General features: G+C 51.0%; 1 protein-coding gene across 2 annotated transcripts in view; it reads left to right on the top strand.

Annotated features, from left to right (window-relative positions):
- Positions 1-10,890, top strand: part of Tbx4 (T-box transcription factor 4) — a 29,441-nt gene extending 18,551 nt beyond the window's left edge. Inside the window, exons 6-9 of one of the 2 annotated variants that reach the window (XM_032912713.1) lie at positions 5,881-6,033; positions 6,700-6,788; positions 6,869-7,104; positions 8,842-10,890. In XM_032912713.1, coding sequence (XP_032768604.1) covers positions 5,881-6,033; positions 6,700-6,788; positions 6,869-7,104; positions 8,842-9,455 — 1,092 coding nt within the window. In that variant the 3' untranslated portion in view covers positions 9,456-10,890. Of the gene's footprint in view, positions 1-5,880; positions 6,034-6,699; positions 6,789-6,868; positions 7,105-8,838 lie in introns of both variants that reach the window. The other variant, XM_032912714.1, reaches the window with a different exon arrangement.
- The last annotated feature ends 1,480 nt before the right edge of the window (positions 10,891-12,370 follow it).

Here is a 12,370-nt window from a genome sequence, read left to right as displayed (position 1 = left end):
TCACACGGAGAAATCACTGAATTGAAGTGTCTTTGCTGGGATGTGGTCAGCCACTATCGTTGGCAGAATAGGCTGTAGCAACACCCTTTATTCCTTGCCCTGTGATCAAAGTAACCTGGGAAGACTTTCATTCACAGAGAGCTTCCTCTTCTGCTGGGTTCCACTTTTTTGTTGTTCCATGAATCACTTTGCTGGGCCTTACTGAAAGAATTAGGTATTTTGTTACCATGTGTCTCAGGGATGTTGTTTTGGTTTCATTTTGTTTTCTGAGCTTCTGTTGCCCAGGCTGGTTTTGAACTTAGGATCCTTCTGTTTTAGTTTTCTGAGTACTAAGACTGTATGTGTTGTCCTCCATCCCCTGCTATTTTTCACTTTTGGTTTTCTGAGACAGGATCTCACTGTGTAGCCCTAGCTAGCCTGGTCCTTGCTGTATAGGCCAGGCTGGCCTCTGACTCTTTTCATTATTTTGATTTAGCTTGAATGGGTGTTGTTTTGCACTGTGCCAAAATTGTGTGTGTGTGTGTGTGTGTGTGTGTGTGTGTGTGTGTGCGCGCGCGCGCGCGCGCGCGCATTTTGGTTGAGACTGTCTCTCACTGGGTCTGGAGCTCACTGGTCTGGCTAAGCCCAGCGGCTGACCTTAGGGACCTCCTGCCTCTGCCTCAGCTTGGAGATTGCCAGCATTGGCCATGCCTGGCTTTGAACATGTGTACTGGGGATCAAACTTGGGTCCTCAGGGTTGCATTGATGGAGCCGTTCCCACTCCAGCTTGTCCGATTCCCAGTAGTTTGACAGGTAAACTACAAGTACCGATTTTAGTTTTAATTCTCGTGTCCTTCCCCGGGAGCGCCAGCATCTGTGCACACAAATCTCCTTTTCTGTCAGCTGTTGGGCTTCTTCATTTTCCACTCAGATTTTTCAGTTCATCGTTCTTAGGAGCCTTTATAAATTCGGAAGATTTAGGCCTTGTCTGATGCGTTTGCCAGTTTGTCACTTGATCTGGCCCACGGTAGTCGTGGTTTTCCCTGGCAGAAGTTTTAGATTGAATTTATCCTTTCTTCTTTATAGGTTCTGGAAGGACCTCAGTCATTTCTTCTTTATAAGGGAACTTTCCTTCAGTGCTTTTCAGAGTCTTTCTGAGTAGCCCAGGTTAGCCTCACACTCACGACCCTTCTGCCTCAGCTTACTGAGTGCTTTGAGGAGTCTGCTTTATGCATTGTGTGGTCTTGAGTGCTCAAACTCGGGTGGCCAGGCTTGGCGGCAGAAGCCTTTAGCCACTGAGCCATCTTGCCATCCCTGGATTTATTTTTAAATACAAAATAGGAATCAAATAGGAATCCTTTTAGAACTGTGCTGGCCATTTGATGGGAGGTGTCAATCCTGTTTTTTTTTTTTTTTTTTTTTGTTTTTTTTTTTTTTTTCTTTTTTTTGGGGGGCTACCTGGCTGTTTCAACATCAGTAAAGGAGGGTCCTCTTTCCCTGGGGTAGGATGCCTTCTGCATTCTTTTTTTTATTTTTTTATTTTTTTCGGAGCTGGGGACTGAACCCAGGGCCTTGGGCTTGCTAGGCAAGCGCTCTACCACTGGGCTAAATCCCCAACCCTAGCCTTCTGCATTCTTGGTCCCCATGTGAATTTGTCTATTCGTGTGCCAGCAGCTTAAACTACGGAGACTTCTCCATGCATTTAGTGTTTGGCAGGGCTGGTCTCCTTGGCTCTGCTTCCTTCAGTTTTCTTGGCGAGTTGTGTGTGTGTGTGTGTGTGTGTGTGTGTGTGTGTGTGTGTGTGTCTGTGTGTCTGTGTTTCATCTGAACTGTGGGATCAGCATGTGGAGTTTCTACTGCAGTTCCTTTACATTTTAAGCTGGCGCTGGGAAGATTGCAAGGAATGCCCTTTGCTTTGCTGGAGCTCTTTGTCTGCCCTCCAGAGTGCGATCAGGTGCTCTCCCTAAGGCACTACACATTCTAGGTAGCCTCCTCTCAGGTGCCGTCACCCCTACCTTAACTGCAGACTTCTTCTGCCGTATTTTCTTATTTTCACTTGATTCTTGGTGATGGCAGGACTCACATTGTGTCTGGACGCCTGGAAAGCCAGTGGGTGCTGGCAGACAGCACATGAGTAATGAACCCATCCAAGGGGTGGGGTTTAACAGGCAGCCTTTTCCATACCAGGGGCTGCTGTCCCTCTTTGCCACCCCCATTTCCTGACTAATAGTGAGTCTCAGCACTGCCCATCAGGCCACCCCTCCACAGCCAGGTAAAGGGAAGTCAGCTTAGGAGTTAGTACTGATCTTGCCTCTGCCTCAGATGTCCAGCTGCCTTCCAAAGTTCAACCCGTGGTCTGTTAAAATGAGGGTGGCCTTGATGTTGACTTTGTAAAGACACGGTTAAGATTAATTATGATGTATGTAAAATACCTAGCCCAGGGCCTGGCACGAAGGCTATGTTCTCCTGACCCTTGGCTGTCATTGTTGTTGCTGTGGGAGAAGGCAAAACAACAACACCACCACCAACAACAACAACACATGTTCCTGGCTCTGTATGAGAGCCCCAGGTTACTGTCCAGGGAGTGAGGCTTATCTGGTGAAGGCTTCTTGAATAGGCTGAAGGTCTGTCTGACGCTATTGTGTTTTCTCTTTTCTTTCTCTTTCTTTTTGATGGTATTTCATTCCATAGCCTAGGCTGGCCTTGATTTCTTGGGGTCCCTCTTGCCTCAGCCTCCCAAGTCCTGGGATTACAGGTGTGAGCTACCACAGCCACTCTGCTGCAGATGCTATCTCTGTTCTAATCTAATGTCGAAGAGGTGGAGGGCGTGTCCTTAGTGAGAGCCTGATGCCAGGTAAATCAGGTTTCACTACATGAGTAAATGCGCGTTAGCCTGCTGTCGTGCGGCTGGCATCCAGACAGAGGCACTGGAGCGCGTGCTCCTTGCAGTGTCTAACAGACACCTTGTTATTAGCCATGAAGTTCTTGGAGGGAAGAGCGCCAAGCCCATCTGGAATCCGCTGGGCCATCTGTCTTCCTCCAGCTGTGTGTCCTTGGGCGAGTCACGTTCCCACCCCAGGCCTTCTGTTCCTCATTGTCATCTGGACCTAGGGGGTTGGGTTAGAGCACTCCCTGCCTTTCCGGGCTCTCAAGTTCTTGGACTCTAACAGGGATAAATAAGGACCTTGGTGGCAGAGCACGCTGTGGCAAGCTCTCGGGGAGACGCATGCTTGGCGCTATTACAATTGTGAAAACAGAACAGGCTTTCTGAATTGTAGCCAGAACATAATGAATCCCATTTCTGCGGAACACGGATGATGATGGGACTGGTCATGAAGTAGGGTGGCTGACACGGCTAGCCCATTTGGCCCAGTATCACTCTGTCACAGGTGTAAACTGAGGCTCTGGCCTCTCAGGCTGGTAGGACCAGGGTTCAAGTTTCCATGGGCACTGGTTTGATGGGTGGGTTTCCTTCTAGATGGGTGCTGGATGGTCAAGAGCTCGGAGGGTGTTGGGGACCACCTGGGTGAGGGCTGTACTTCCACAGACACGGACTCCAGTGTCTAGAGAAGAGCTTGTTCATGACTTGGAGCTAGTGGAGAGACACCATGGAGGCTTCTTACTTAACTCTTTGGACTTCCCTACGGCCTTGGTTGTGCCCTCTAGTGCAGTGGTTCTCAAGCTTCCTAACACTGTGACCCTTTAACACAGCTCCTCGCGCCGTGGTGACCCCCAACCATAAAATTCTCGTTGCTACTTCAGAACTGTAATTTTGCTGCTGCTGTGAATCATAATGTAAGGATCTGCATTTTCCCAAGGGTTGTGAGACCCTTCTAGGGATCACGACCCACACGCTGAGAACCACTACCCTAGTGGCAGCTCCCTCCCACCTGCCTCTGCAGGCCCTGTAGTTTCTGATCTTTGGAAGGTGTCTTTGGCAGTCCCAACCCAAGTCATCCAGAGCACTGTCTCGTAGGCTGAGGTGGCGGCATTCTGAACATAAGACTTCCGTGGGGCCGAGGAGCTGGTAGATGTGGCCCTAAAGGGAAGGAAAAGAAGACGCTCATACTCAGGAATAGTCTGCGGCTGCTGCAGTCTGTCCCTAAGAGCTGGGGACACCTCACTGGGGTGTGGGTAAAAAGGCTGTGGTCAATGCCATTCTGGGAGAACCAGAGAGCCCGGGGTGCAGCCAGCATTTGGGAGAGCTGCAGCATGTGAGTGCCCATAAAAGAGTGTATACACCTTCAAATCCTGCCTGGAAATAGGTGCCTAGATTAACTTGTCTCCAGTGAGCAAAGCGAGCTCTGCAGAGAAGAGGCACGGAGGCCAAGCTCCACTCTGTACTCACTCCGCCAAGAGGCCTAGGGTGCAGAAGACCAGAAGATAGGGCCCTTTCTTGGTGGAAGCTTGCTTATCTTAGTGGTATTGGGAACTGAGCCCCTATTTCCATCCCTGGGTGAGTTTGTAGTTTGAAGAGTCTAAAAGAAATAGGAAGCCACATGGTGTGGTCAAGGCAGAGTGAGAATCTCCCAGAGGAGCTGAGTCCTTGCCGAAGGGAGAGTAGCAGTGACTGTGGGCTGCGTGAGCCCAGCTCCTGGCAGCACCAGAGCAACCCAGGTTGCTGGGTTCAGGGAACAAAGGCCCCCATGAATCCCTGCACCTTGGTGACTTGTACAGGATGACAGAATCCTGAGGTGCTTCGCAAGGGCCCATCCTGGAATATCAGGACACTCCCGGCTCCTAGGAAAGGACTGTGTTTTTCAGCCTTGTTGAGCTCTAGTCCAAGGCTACGAGGGACCTCCACACCTTCCCCCCAAGGGGCTAAGGCTTGGTGTACAAGACAGAAAGGCTGAGACCAGAGTCACCTAGGTGGACAGCAGAAGCCAGGGCAGAGCAGGCTGAAGCCCACAGCTAGCCCCCCCAGGCACAGGAGAAGGTGGAGCCTTTTGGAACTCCATTCAGGAAGGCTTTCCAGGAAAGCACTTTCACTCTGGTCCTTATTCTCTTAGCATTGCGGCCACCTAAGGGTTAACTATTTCACCCCACAGAGGCAACAGCAAGCCTAGCCTGGAAGGGGCACCCCTGGGGCAGAGGAAAGCATTTGGAGAAGAGGAACTGGGGGCCAGCAGCTGAGATAGAAAGCAAAGGGTTAACAGATGTTGCTGGGCTGATAAAATGCCCCAAATTCCTGGTCCAGCCTCCAATGAGAGGGCGTCTGGCAAATGTCAACGATAAAAAATACATTTTAATGACACACGATGTAGCCACTACTGTGGGGGCACAGCCACACGGAGCAGGTTTGGGGCAGTAACTACTGTGTGTTTCTGCCTGGGCTCTGATGACCAAGCATCTTCCCTGAGCTTCTGTCAGCTGGGCTGACCTGCCTCCCCCAAACCTGTCTCCTGTAGACCCAGGCAGCCTCACTGGAACTTCCCCTGTGATAGTAGCCCTCAGGCTAGGAATTGCCTCAAGCAGCCTTAAGAGAAGCAAGTGGCTGGTTTTATCAGGTCCCAAGCTAGAGTAGGACACCCCCTCCCCCAGTTTCCCCCTTCTTCTGCCCTGCAAACCCTTACCAAAGTTGCTGGAAGATGTGAGAGGTAGCAGCTGGCCAAGCCCTCACAGCAGCAGTCCTAGGAAAGGCAGGGTACCTGCAGGCGTAGGGGATGGGGAAGGCTTCATGCTAGGATCTCTCAGAGGAGACCTGAGAAGGTTGGCATAATGTCACAGTGAAACAGTTCCACACCACAGAAACTGGAGTAAGGTGTCTCTAGCACAAGCGGCCGGGTTCCCATTCCCTTTCCTCGGGTGCTTTGAGACATCTCTGGGTTCAGGCCTGGGCCCCCCACTGTCAGAATGAAACTGGGCAGGGTCTGGAGCTCAGACTGAGTCTCTCTCCCACAGATCATCCTCAACTCCATGCATAAGTACCAACCTCGGCTGCACATCGTTAAGGCCGATGAGAACAATGCTTTTGGCTCCAAAAACACAGCCTTTTGCACCCACGTGTTCCCAGAGACCTCCTTCATCTCCGTGACCTCCTACCAGAACCACAAGGTATAACCACAACCCACACTGCAACACCAGCCTACCCTCCTACTGACCCCAGGGTACATCAAGTGAGGAACAGAAAAGCAGAGTAATCCAGATAAACAGTGAGACTGCCATACTGGGAAACAGAGCAACAGTTTAACTGGGAAGGGCAGAGCCCATGGCCAACAACGGAAAACTGGAGACTTGGAGCCTACCTTGGGGTTGAGCTCTTTTCTTCTAGAATCTTCCTGTAGGTACAATTGTGCCTGCCTGGGTCCTGTCAACTAGGAGGTATTTGCCAGTTCCCCACCCCATGTCACTTTCCTGGCTATTTGCTTCTTACCCATGGTTATAGGCAGAGTCCCCTAAGTCAGTTTTGTGGTCTTTCGAAAGCTGTAAGGGGGTTGACATGCACAGGAAGATGTCATGGGGTTCAGGAGCTGGGGGAGTTCTGGAGAAAGCACTAGGAGGTTGAAGCAAATAGAGCTGAGAGCCAGGGCCAAGCTCCCAGTGGGCAGCCAGGTCCAGGAAGACCCAGTCTGTGTCCTGGGCTCTGAGATGACTCAAGAAGGGGATGTAGCATTTCCAGGCCGTTCCTAAGTCATCCTTAGGCCTGGGTTGGGGGAAGAGGGCTACCAGTCAGCTTGTCCTCTCTCCTCTCACTGACTCTGTGTGTCCGTTTTCTGACAGATCACACAGCTGAAAATCGAGAACAACCCTTTTGCCAAGGGATTCCGGGGCAGCGACGACAGTGACCTGCGCGTGGCCCGGTTACAGAGGTGGGGCTGCTCTGGCCAGGGGTGGGATGGGAAGACCCAGTAACCCTCAAAGCATCTTCACTCTCTCCCTGCTCCTCCAGCAAGGAGTATCCAGTGATCTCCAAAAGCATCATGAGGCAGAGGCTCGTTTCCAGCCAACTCTCGGCTAAGCCGGATGTCAGCCCCCTGCACAGCACACACCAGGCTCTGCAGCACTACCAGTATGAGAATGGGGCCCACATGCAGTTTGCTGCTGCAGAGCCCCAGGACCTGCCCCTCAACACCTTCCCAACGCAGAGGGACTCTAGCCTCTTCTACCATTGCCTGAAGCGGAGAGGTAGGCGTCCGTGAGGACACACGAGTGCCTGATGTGCTGGGTCTCAGTTTCCTGTGGCCTTGGAAAGCCTCAGGCAGCCCTCGGTGTTCCCGGCATGCTGGCCAGCCCCGGGTGTTGACTTGGGGGCCTCCATTGGTAGGGTTCCTCCTGCTTGGCTCTCCCTGGGAGGTGGGGGGAAGCTGGATCGTAGGTCATCTCAGCCCCAGAGCAGGGGGCACCTGCAGTACTGTGGGTGCTGCACTCCACCGGTCCCTTAAGGATGCACACAGGGTTCTTGGGTGCTGAAATGAGTGACTGGAAACAGATTTCAGGTGACCACACCCTGGACACTTGGCTTCTTTTCAACACTGACCGGGGAACCAGCATGTCCTGGCTCTGCCGCAGACAGATCTGGGCTTGACTAGTGTTCACCTTGCCAAAGGACTCTCGTAGATTCTCAAGATCCTCTTGGGTGTGAGTCTGGGGACTACTGCTTATGATCCAGAATGTTCCCTCAGCCCACTCTTAGAAGACTGGCCCTCAGGCCTAGGAAGGCCGGATGCTGCTATATTTTAAAAATGTGGGCTTCTCATGTTATTATATAAAATTCAAACTTTAGTGTCTGTAAATAAGGCTATGTTGGAGCTTAGCCACACCTCTATTTGGTCTACAGTTATTTTCATAATCCAGTAACAAAAGTGAGTAACTGTGGTACAAACTGGGTGGCCTTTAAAGCCCATACTGAGGGAGGGATAGGTCACCTGCCAATCACAGGAATGTAGCTCAGGGGAAGATGTTGGAGAAAGAGGAGTAAGTTTCCTCAGCAGCCGTCTGCAGAGAGACTAGGTGCTCAGCACCCCCCGCCCCCGCTTCCTCTAGGCTGCGCAGCTCTGTATGCATGGCTCCCAGAATGGACCCCTAGAGAAAGCCCAGGAGGGAGGCCAAGATAAGCCAACAGGAAAGTGTTCTTAAATTTGTTAAGAGGGCTGCTGTCCCAGTCCTCAAGCCTCAGCTATCCTGGGTCCCAGGAGAAGACATGTCACTCCAGAGAGTTGCGCCCACACAGTTGGGGGGTGTTGGAAGATGCAGAGAAGTGGTTTGTGGTGGCCGATGGCATCTTTCCAGAGGGTATAAAAGTGGACTGCACATATAAGCCTTTTCACGTGTTATGTGGGGATTGGCGTGACAGCAGCTCTATGTCTTCTTCGAACATAGTAGGGTTAAACTGCTCTTCTCAAAACAGCAAAACCTTGCCTACAAGCTCTTTGGCCCACTGCCCCCTTCCTGAGGCTCTCCACAGGCACTGAGGGTTGAGGCAGTAACATCGCGGCCTTAATTTGCTGGCTAGTTCTGACAGATGTGGTCTCTGGGCCTGGTTCGACCTGGCAGTTGCTTCTGCTTTCCTGGGCCAAGGCTGTGCTCGTCTGAGAAATGCCAGTGCGAACAAGGGCCGCTTCGCATCCCGAGAGGCTGGCAGAGGATCAGAGCCGTACGGTGCCTGATGCAGCAACATCCCTCAGGGTCCAGGGATGTGGTGTCCCCCTTGGCCTTTGGCGAGGGTCCATAAATTGACCGCTTCTTGGTCACTGCCACTTTATAAAAGCTGCAGCTTATTCAAATGGTTCTGGGAGTGCCCAGCAACATGGGGCTGAGTGAAAAGGGCAGGATGTCCTGGCATGTGGGGGAGGGGTGGAGAGGACACCAGGCCCTGAGCAGGCAGGAACGCCTCTTTCTAAACACTTCTCTATCTTTCAGCAGATAGTGCCCGCCACCTGGACTTGCCCTGCAAGCGATCCTACCTGGAAACTCCCTCTTCAGTGGGGGACGATCACTATTTCCGTTCTCCCCCTCCCTACGACCAGCAGATGCTGAGCCCTTCCTATTGCAGTGAGGTGACACCCAGAGAAGCCTGTATGTACTCAAGTTCAGGGCCTGAGATCGCAGGGGTGTCCTCCGTGGACGACTTGCCCCCACCTCCACTGAGCTGTAACATGTGGACGTCGGTGTCACCATACACCAGCTACAGCGTTCAGACCATGGAGACTGTGCCTTACCAGCCCTTCCCCACACACTTCACCGCTACCACGATGATGCCTCGGCTGCCCATTGCCGCCCAGAGTGCCCAGCCACCAGGAAACGCCCACTTTAGTGTGTACAATCAGCTATCCCAGTCTCAGGTCCGAGAGCGGGGGCCCTCTGCTTCTTTCCCTAGAGAGCGTGGCCTCCCTGCGGTGTGTGAGAGGAAGCCACCCTCACCTCACCTGAACACTGCCAACGAGTTCCTCTACTCACAGAGCTTCTCTTTGACCCGAGAGTCATCCTTACAGTATCATTCAGGAATGGGGACTGTGGAGAACTGGACTGACGGATGACATGACTACCTTTATCCTTGACAGCCCCAGGACCATGTCAACCCAGTACTAGCTTCTGTGGGTGGCCGGCACTGCCAAGAAACATGGAAAGGTATTTCAGAAAGGGTGTGTGTGTGTGTGTGTGTGTGTGTGTGTGTGTGTGTGTGTGTGTGCATATGTGTGTGTGTTTGCTTGAACTTCTACACACATATATGTGGTTGGAGAGCATCTGTCTTCTTATATGCAGCTAAGGCCAAAACAAGAAAAATGCAACTATCTAAGAAGTAATTTTGGCTGCAGGAGCTGTGTCCACTGTTCTGTGGCACCTCTTGACAAGCCCTGGGTGGGATAGAAGTGGAGGACTCAGGAGTCACCTAGAGCTTTCTGCAATATACTCTGATTTTACTCAGGGGCCAAGTGAGATCTCTGGCGCAGGTCGGGCCTTTCTCTTCTCTTGGGTGTCCATGCTTACCATAGAGTTCCTGGCCTTCCACCTGCAAGGGAAGCTGCCACTTTTGGGGACAGAAGCACCCGCTTCCCTTAGCTTCTGGAGATTGTGTGAGACTACCTGAGTCTGAGAGCCCTTGGAGAGAGTGGAGTCGGCCTGGACTTAGGGTCCGAAGCATGACTTTGGAAAAGAGTCATGCGCTAAATGTCACCGCCTGGTGCTTGTTTTTCCTCCAAGAGGAGGGGAAAATGTCACCATCGGTATCTCTGTAATTATTCAAGTTTTATCATAAAGTACAGAGTCCCTCCCCTCCCAGTCCCAGCATGGGGCCTCTCAGCCTGTGAGACACCATCTGCATCCAATGATGGGCAGTCAAACACACCTTACCTGGCAATGTCCCTCGGAGATCTCACCGGACTGATGTTACACGTCGGTTGGACTGGTTCTGCTCCCAGAAAATCTACACACATCCCCGGAGCAAGGATGCCGGCAGAAGGAAATGGGACAGCTGAGAGAAAGTTCTTCAGTATTCAAGCTCAGAGGAGCATATCATTCCTTCAGAGTGGGAGAGGACAGTACATACTCCTTGGTCCATTAGCATCACATGTCGCCAGAACGTCAGGGTGGCCGGTATGAACCCTAAGTCAGAATTTGGAAATCACTAAACTCTTTGCATGCTGAATAGCTATTTATATATTATATAAATAAATATATAAATAAATATATCTCACAAATGCGGGCCACATGTCAAGTTCAGCTTTGCTTGTTATAAATAAACTTACTGAAAACAAATGCTGAAGGAGGTATTTGGAAAGACATCTATTTAAATTTTTATTACAGTTGAAGTTAAAGATAAAACATATATATATATATTATAAATGCACACTGCAGATAAAGCTTTATTAGAAAACACATTAGCTGACAGGCGGTATGAAACTTCAAGTGTTTTTGATATATAGCATGGACATTTTATTTTGCATATTGGAACATAAAGCCATCTTACAACTGTGAAGTGTGTGCTTGTCCTTTGTTAATGTCTGGCCATTGCTTGGCAGTGGTGTCTGCCTTTTCAAGTGCCTGGTGGGGTCCTCAATTCCTCTCTAAGTGTTTGTAACCATGGGCCCCTCAGAGTGAAGTAAGTTCAAAGTCTATTCGATCTCACATTACTCCCTGGGTTATGGGGCTCTGATTCCAGGGCTTACAAAGACCCCTGAAAGGAAGAACAGGCAAGCAGGATAGATCTCATCTCTGTTAACAGTTCACACAACCCTGCAGTTTGGGGGTGATAGTCTCCTAAGTAGAGAACCTTTGGTATTTGTGCAGTGGCTTCAGAAGAATAACTGCAGAGTAGGTTTGAGCCTGAGTCTAGTGCTTTCTGGAGCTGCTGGCTGTGCAGATCTGTCAGCCAGATTCATCCTAGTGGGTATGAAGAGAAACCCTGGTCTCAGGATGGAGGGATTTGGGGAGATGAACTCCAACTTGTGCTTGTCACATTAGGTGAAGAAAAGTAACCTACAGAAGGTGCTGCAGAGTGTGGACAATGTCCTGTGCCCTCTCACCTACACTCCTCGTCCACTCCCTAAAATGTTTTCTCTACCGCTCTGGTCTCCACCTTAGATGGTCTTGAAACCCAGGAGAAGAGAGACAAGAGTAGGTGTGCTTTTAAAGCCTCTTGCCCAGGCACTGTTGGTGTCCATCAGGGCCTTAGTCACAGAGAAAACATGGATTTGACTCAGGAACAAGAAAGGTGGCTTTTCACTCACAGTCCCTGCCTGTTCCTTTCCAAAGATGGTACCCTGCCCAGGACACCACTCGCCCAGAACTCAGAGGGCTGGATGTACGTTCCTAGAGTCTCTCCAAGTACCCACTCAGCTCAGTATGAGAATTGTTCCCAAAGAGGTGTTCAGCTTTGAGACAGCCCAGAGAGTCCTCCTGACTTTCTGGGAAGCATAAGTTTCCCTGACTGCCCCACCTGGGTATGGCATGAGCAGGGCCTGCAGTGGGATTTGTGGAACTTTTCCTGCCCCTCTGAATCAACAACTCAATAAAAAGGGGGCACACGGGATCCTGTGGAACAAAGGGTACCATTCAGTAACGCCAGCAGGTCATACATCATCGGCCCAGAAGCCTGCCACATGACACTGCCTGCTTCTGCTATGCCCTGCTTGGGAAGGAAAAATAGCCGGTTACTGCTCCACTCTGTGGCCATGAGCCGGTGGCCCCTAGGGTTCCACTATAGCCAAGGACTAGAAGGCCTCAGCCTGGAGGATCAGCCACCCCACAACCCTCAGCGACAGAAGGTCCTGAAATCACAAAAGAGAAGTTGGGTCAGACTGACAAATTGTTAAAAAACCAAAGCGATTTCTATCCTCAGCAAGGCCTCAGGGGGTCAAGAGGCCTCTGCTGGCCTCCCTAATGGAGCCTGCAGAGGAGTAGCAGCCTAGCCTTGCAGTGTCTTATCTTACAACATAAAATTAAAACCCACTTA

Source organism: Rattus rattus, chromosome 9 (assembly GCF_011064425.1).
Source record: "Rattus rattus isolate New Zealand chromosome 9, Rrattus_CSIRO_v1, whole genome shotgun sequence".
Lineage (NCBI taxonomy): Eukaryota > Metazoa > Chordata > Mammalia > Rodentia > Muridae > Rattus > Rattus rattus.
This window is presented reverse-complemented; position numbering and strand designations above follow the sequence as displayed.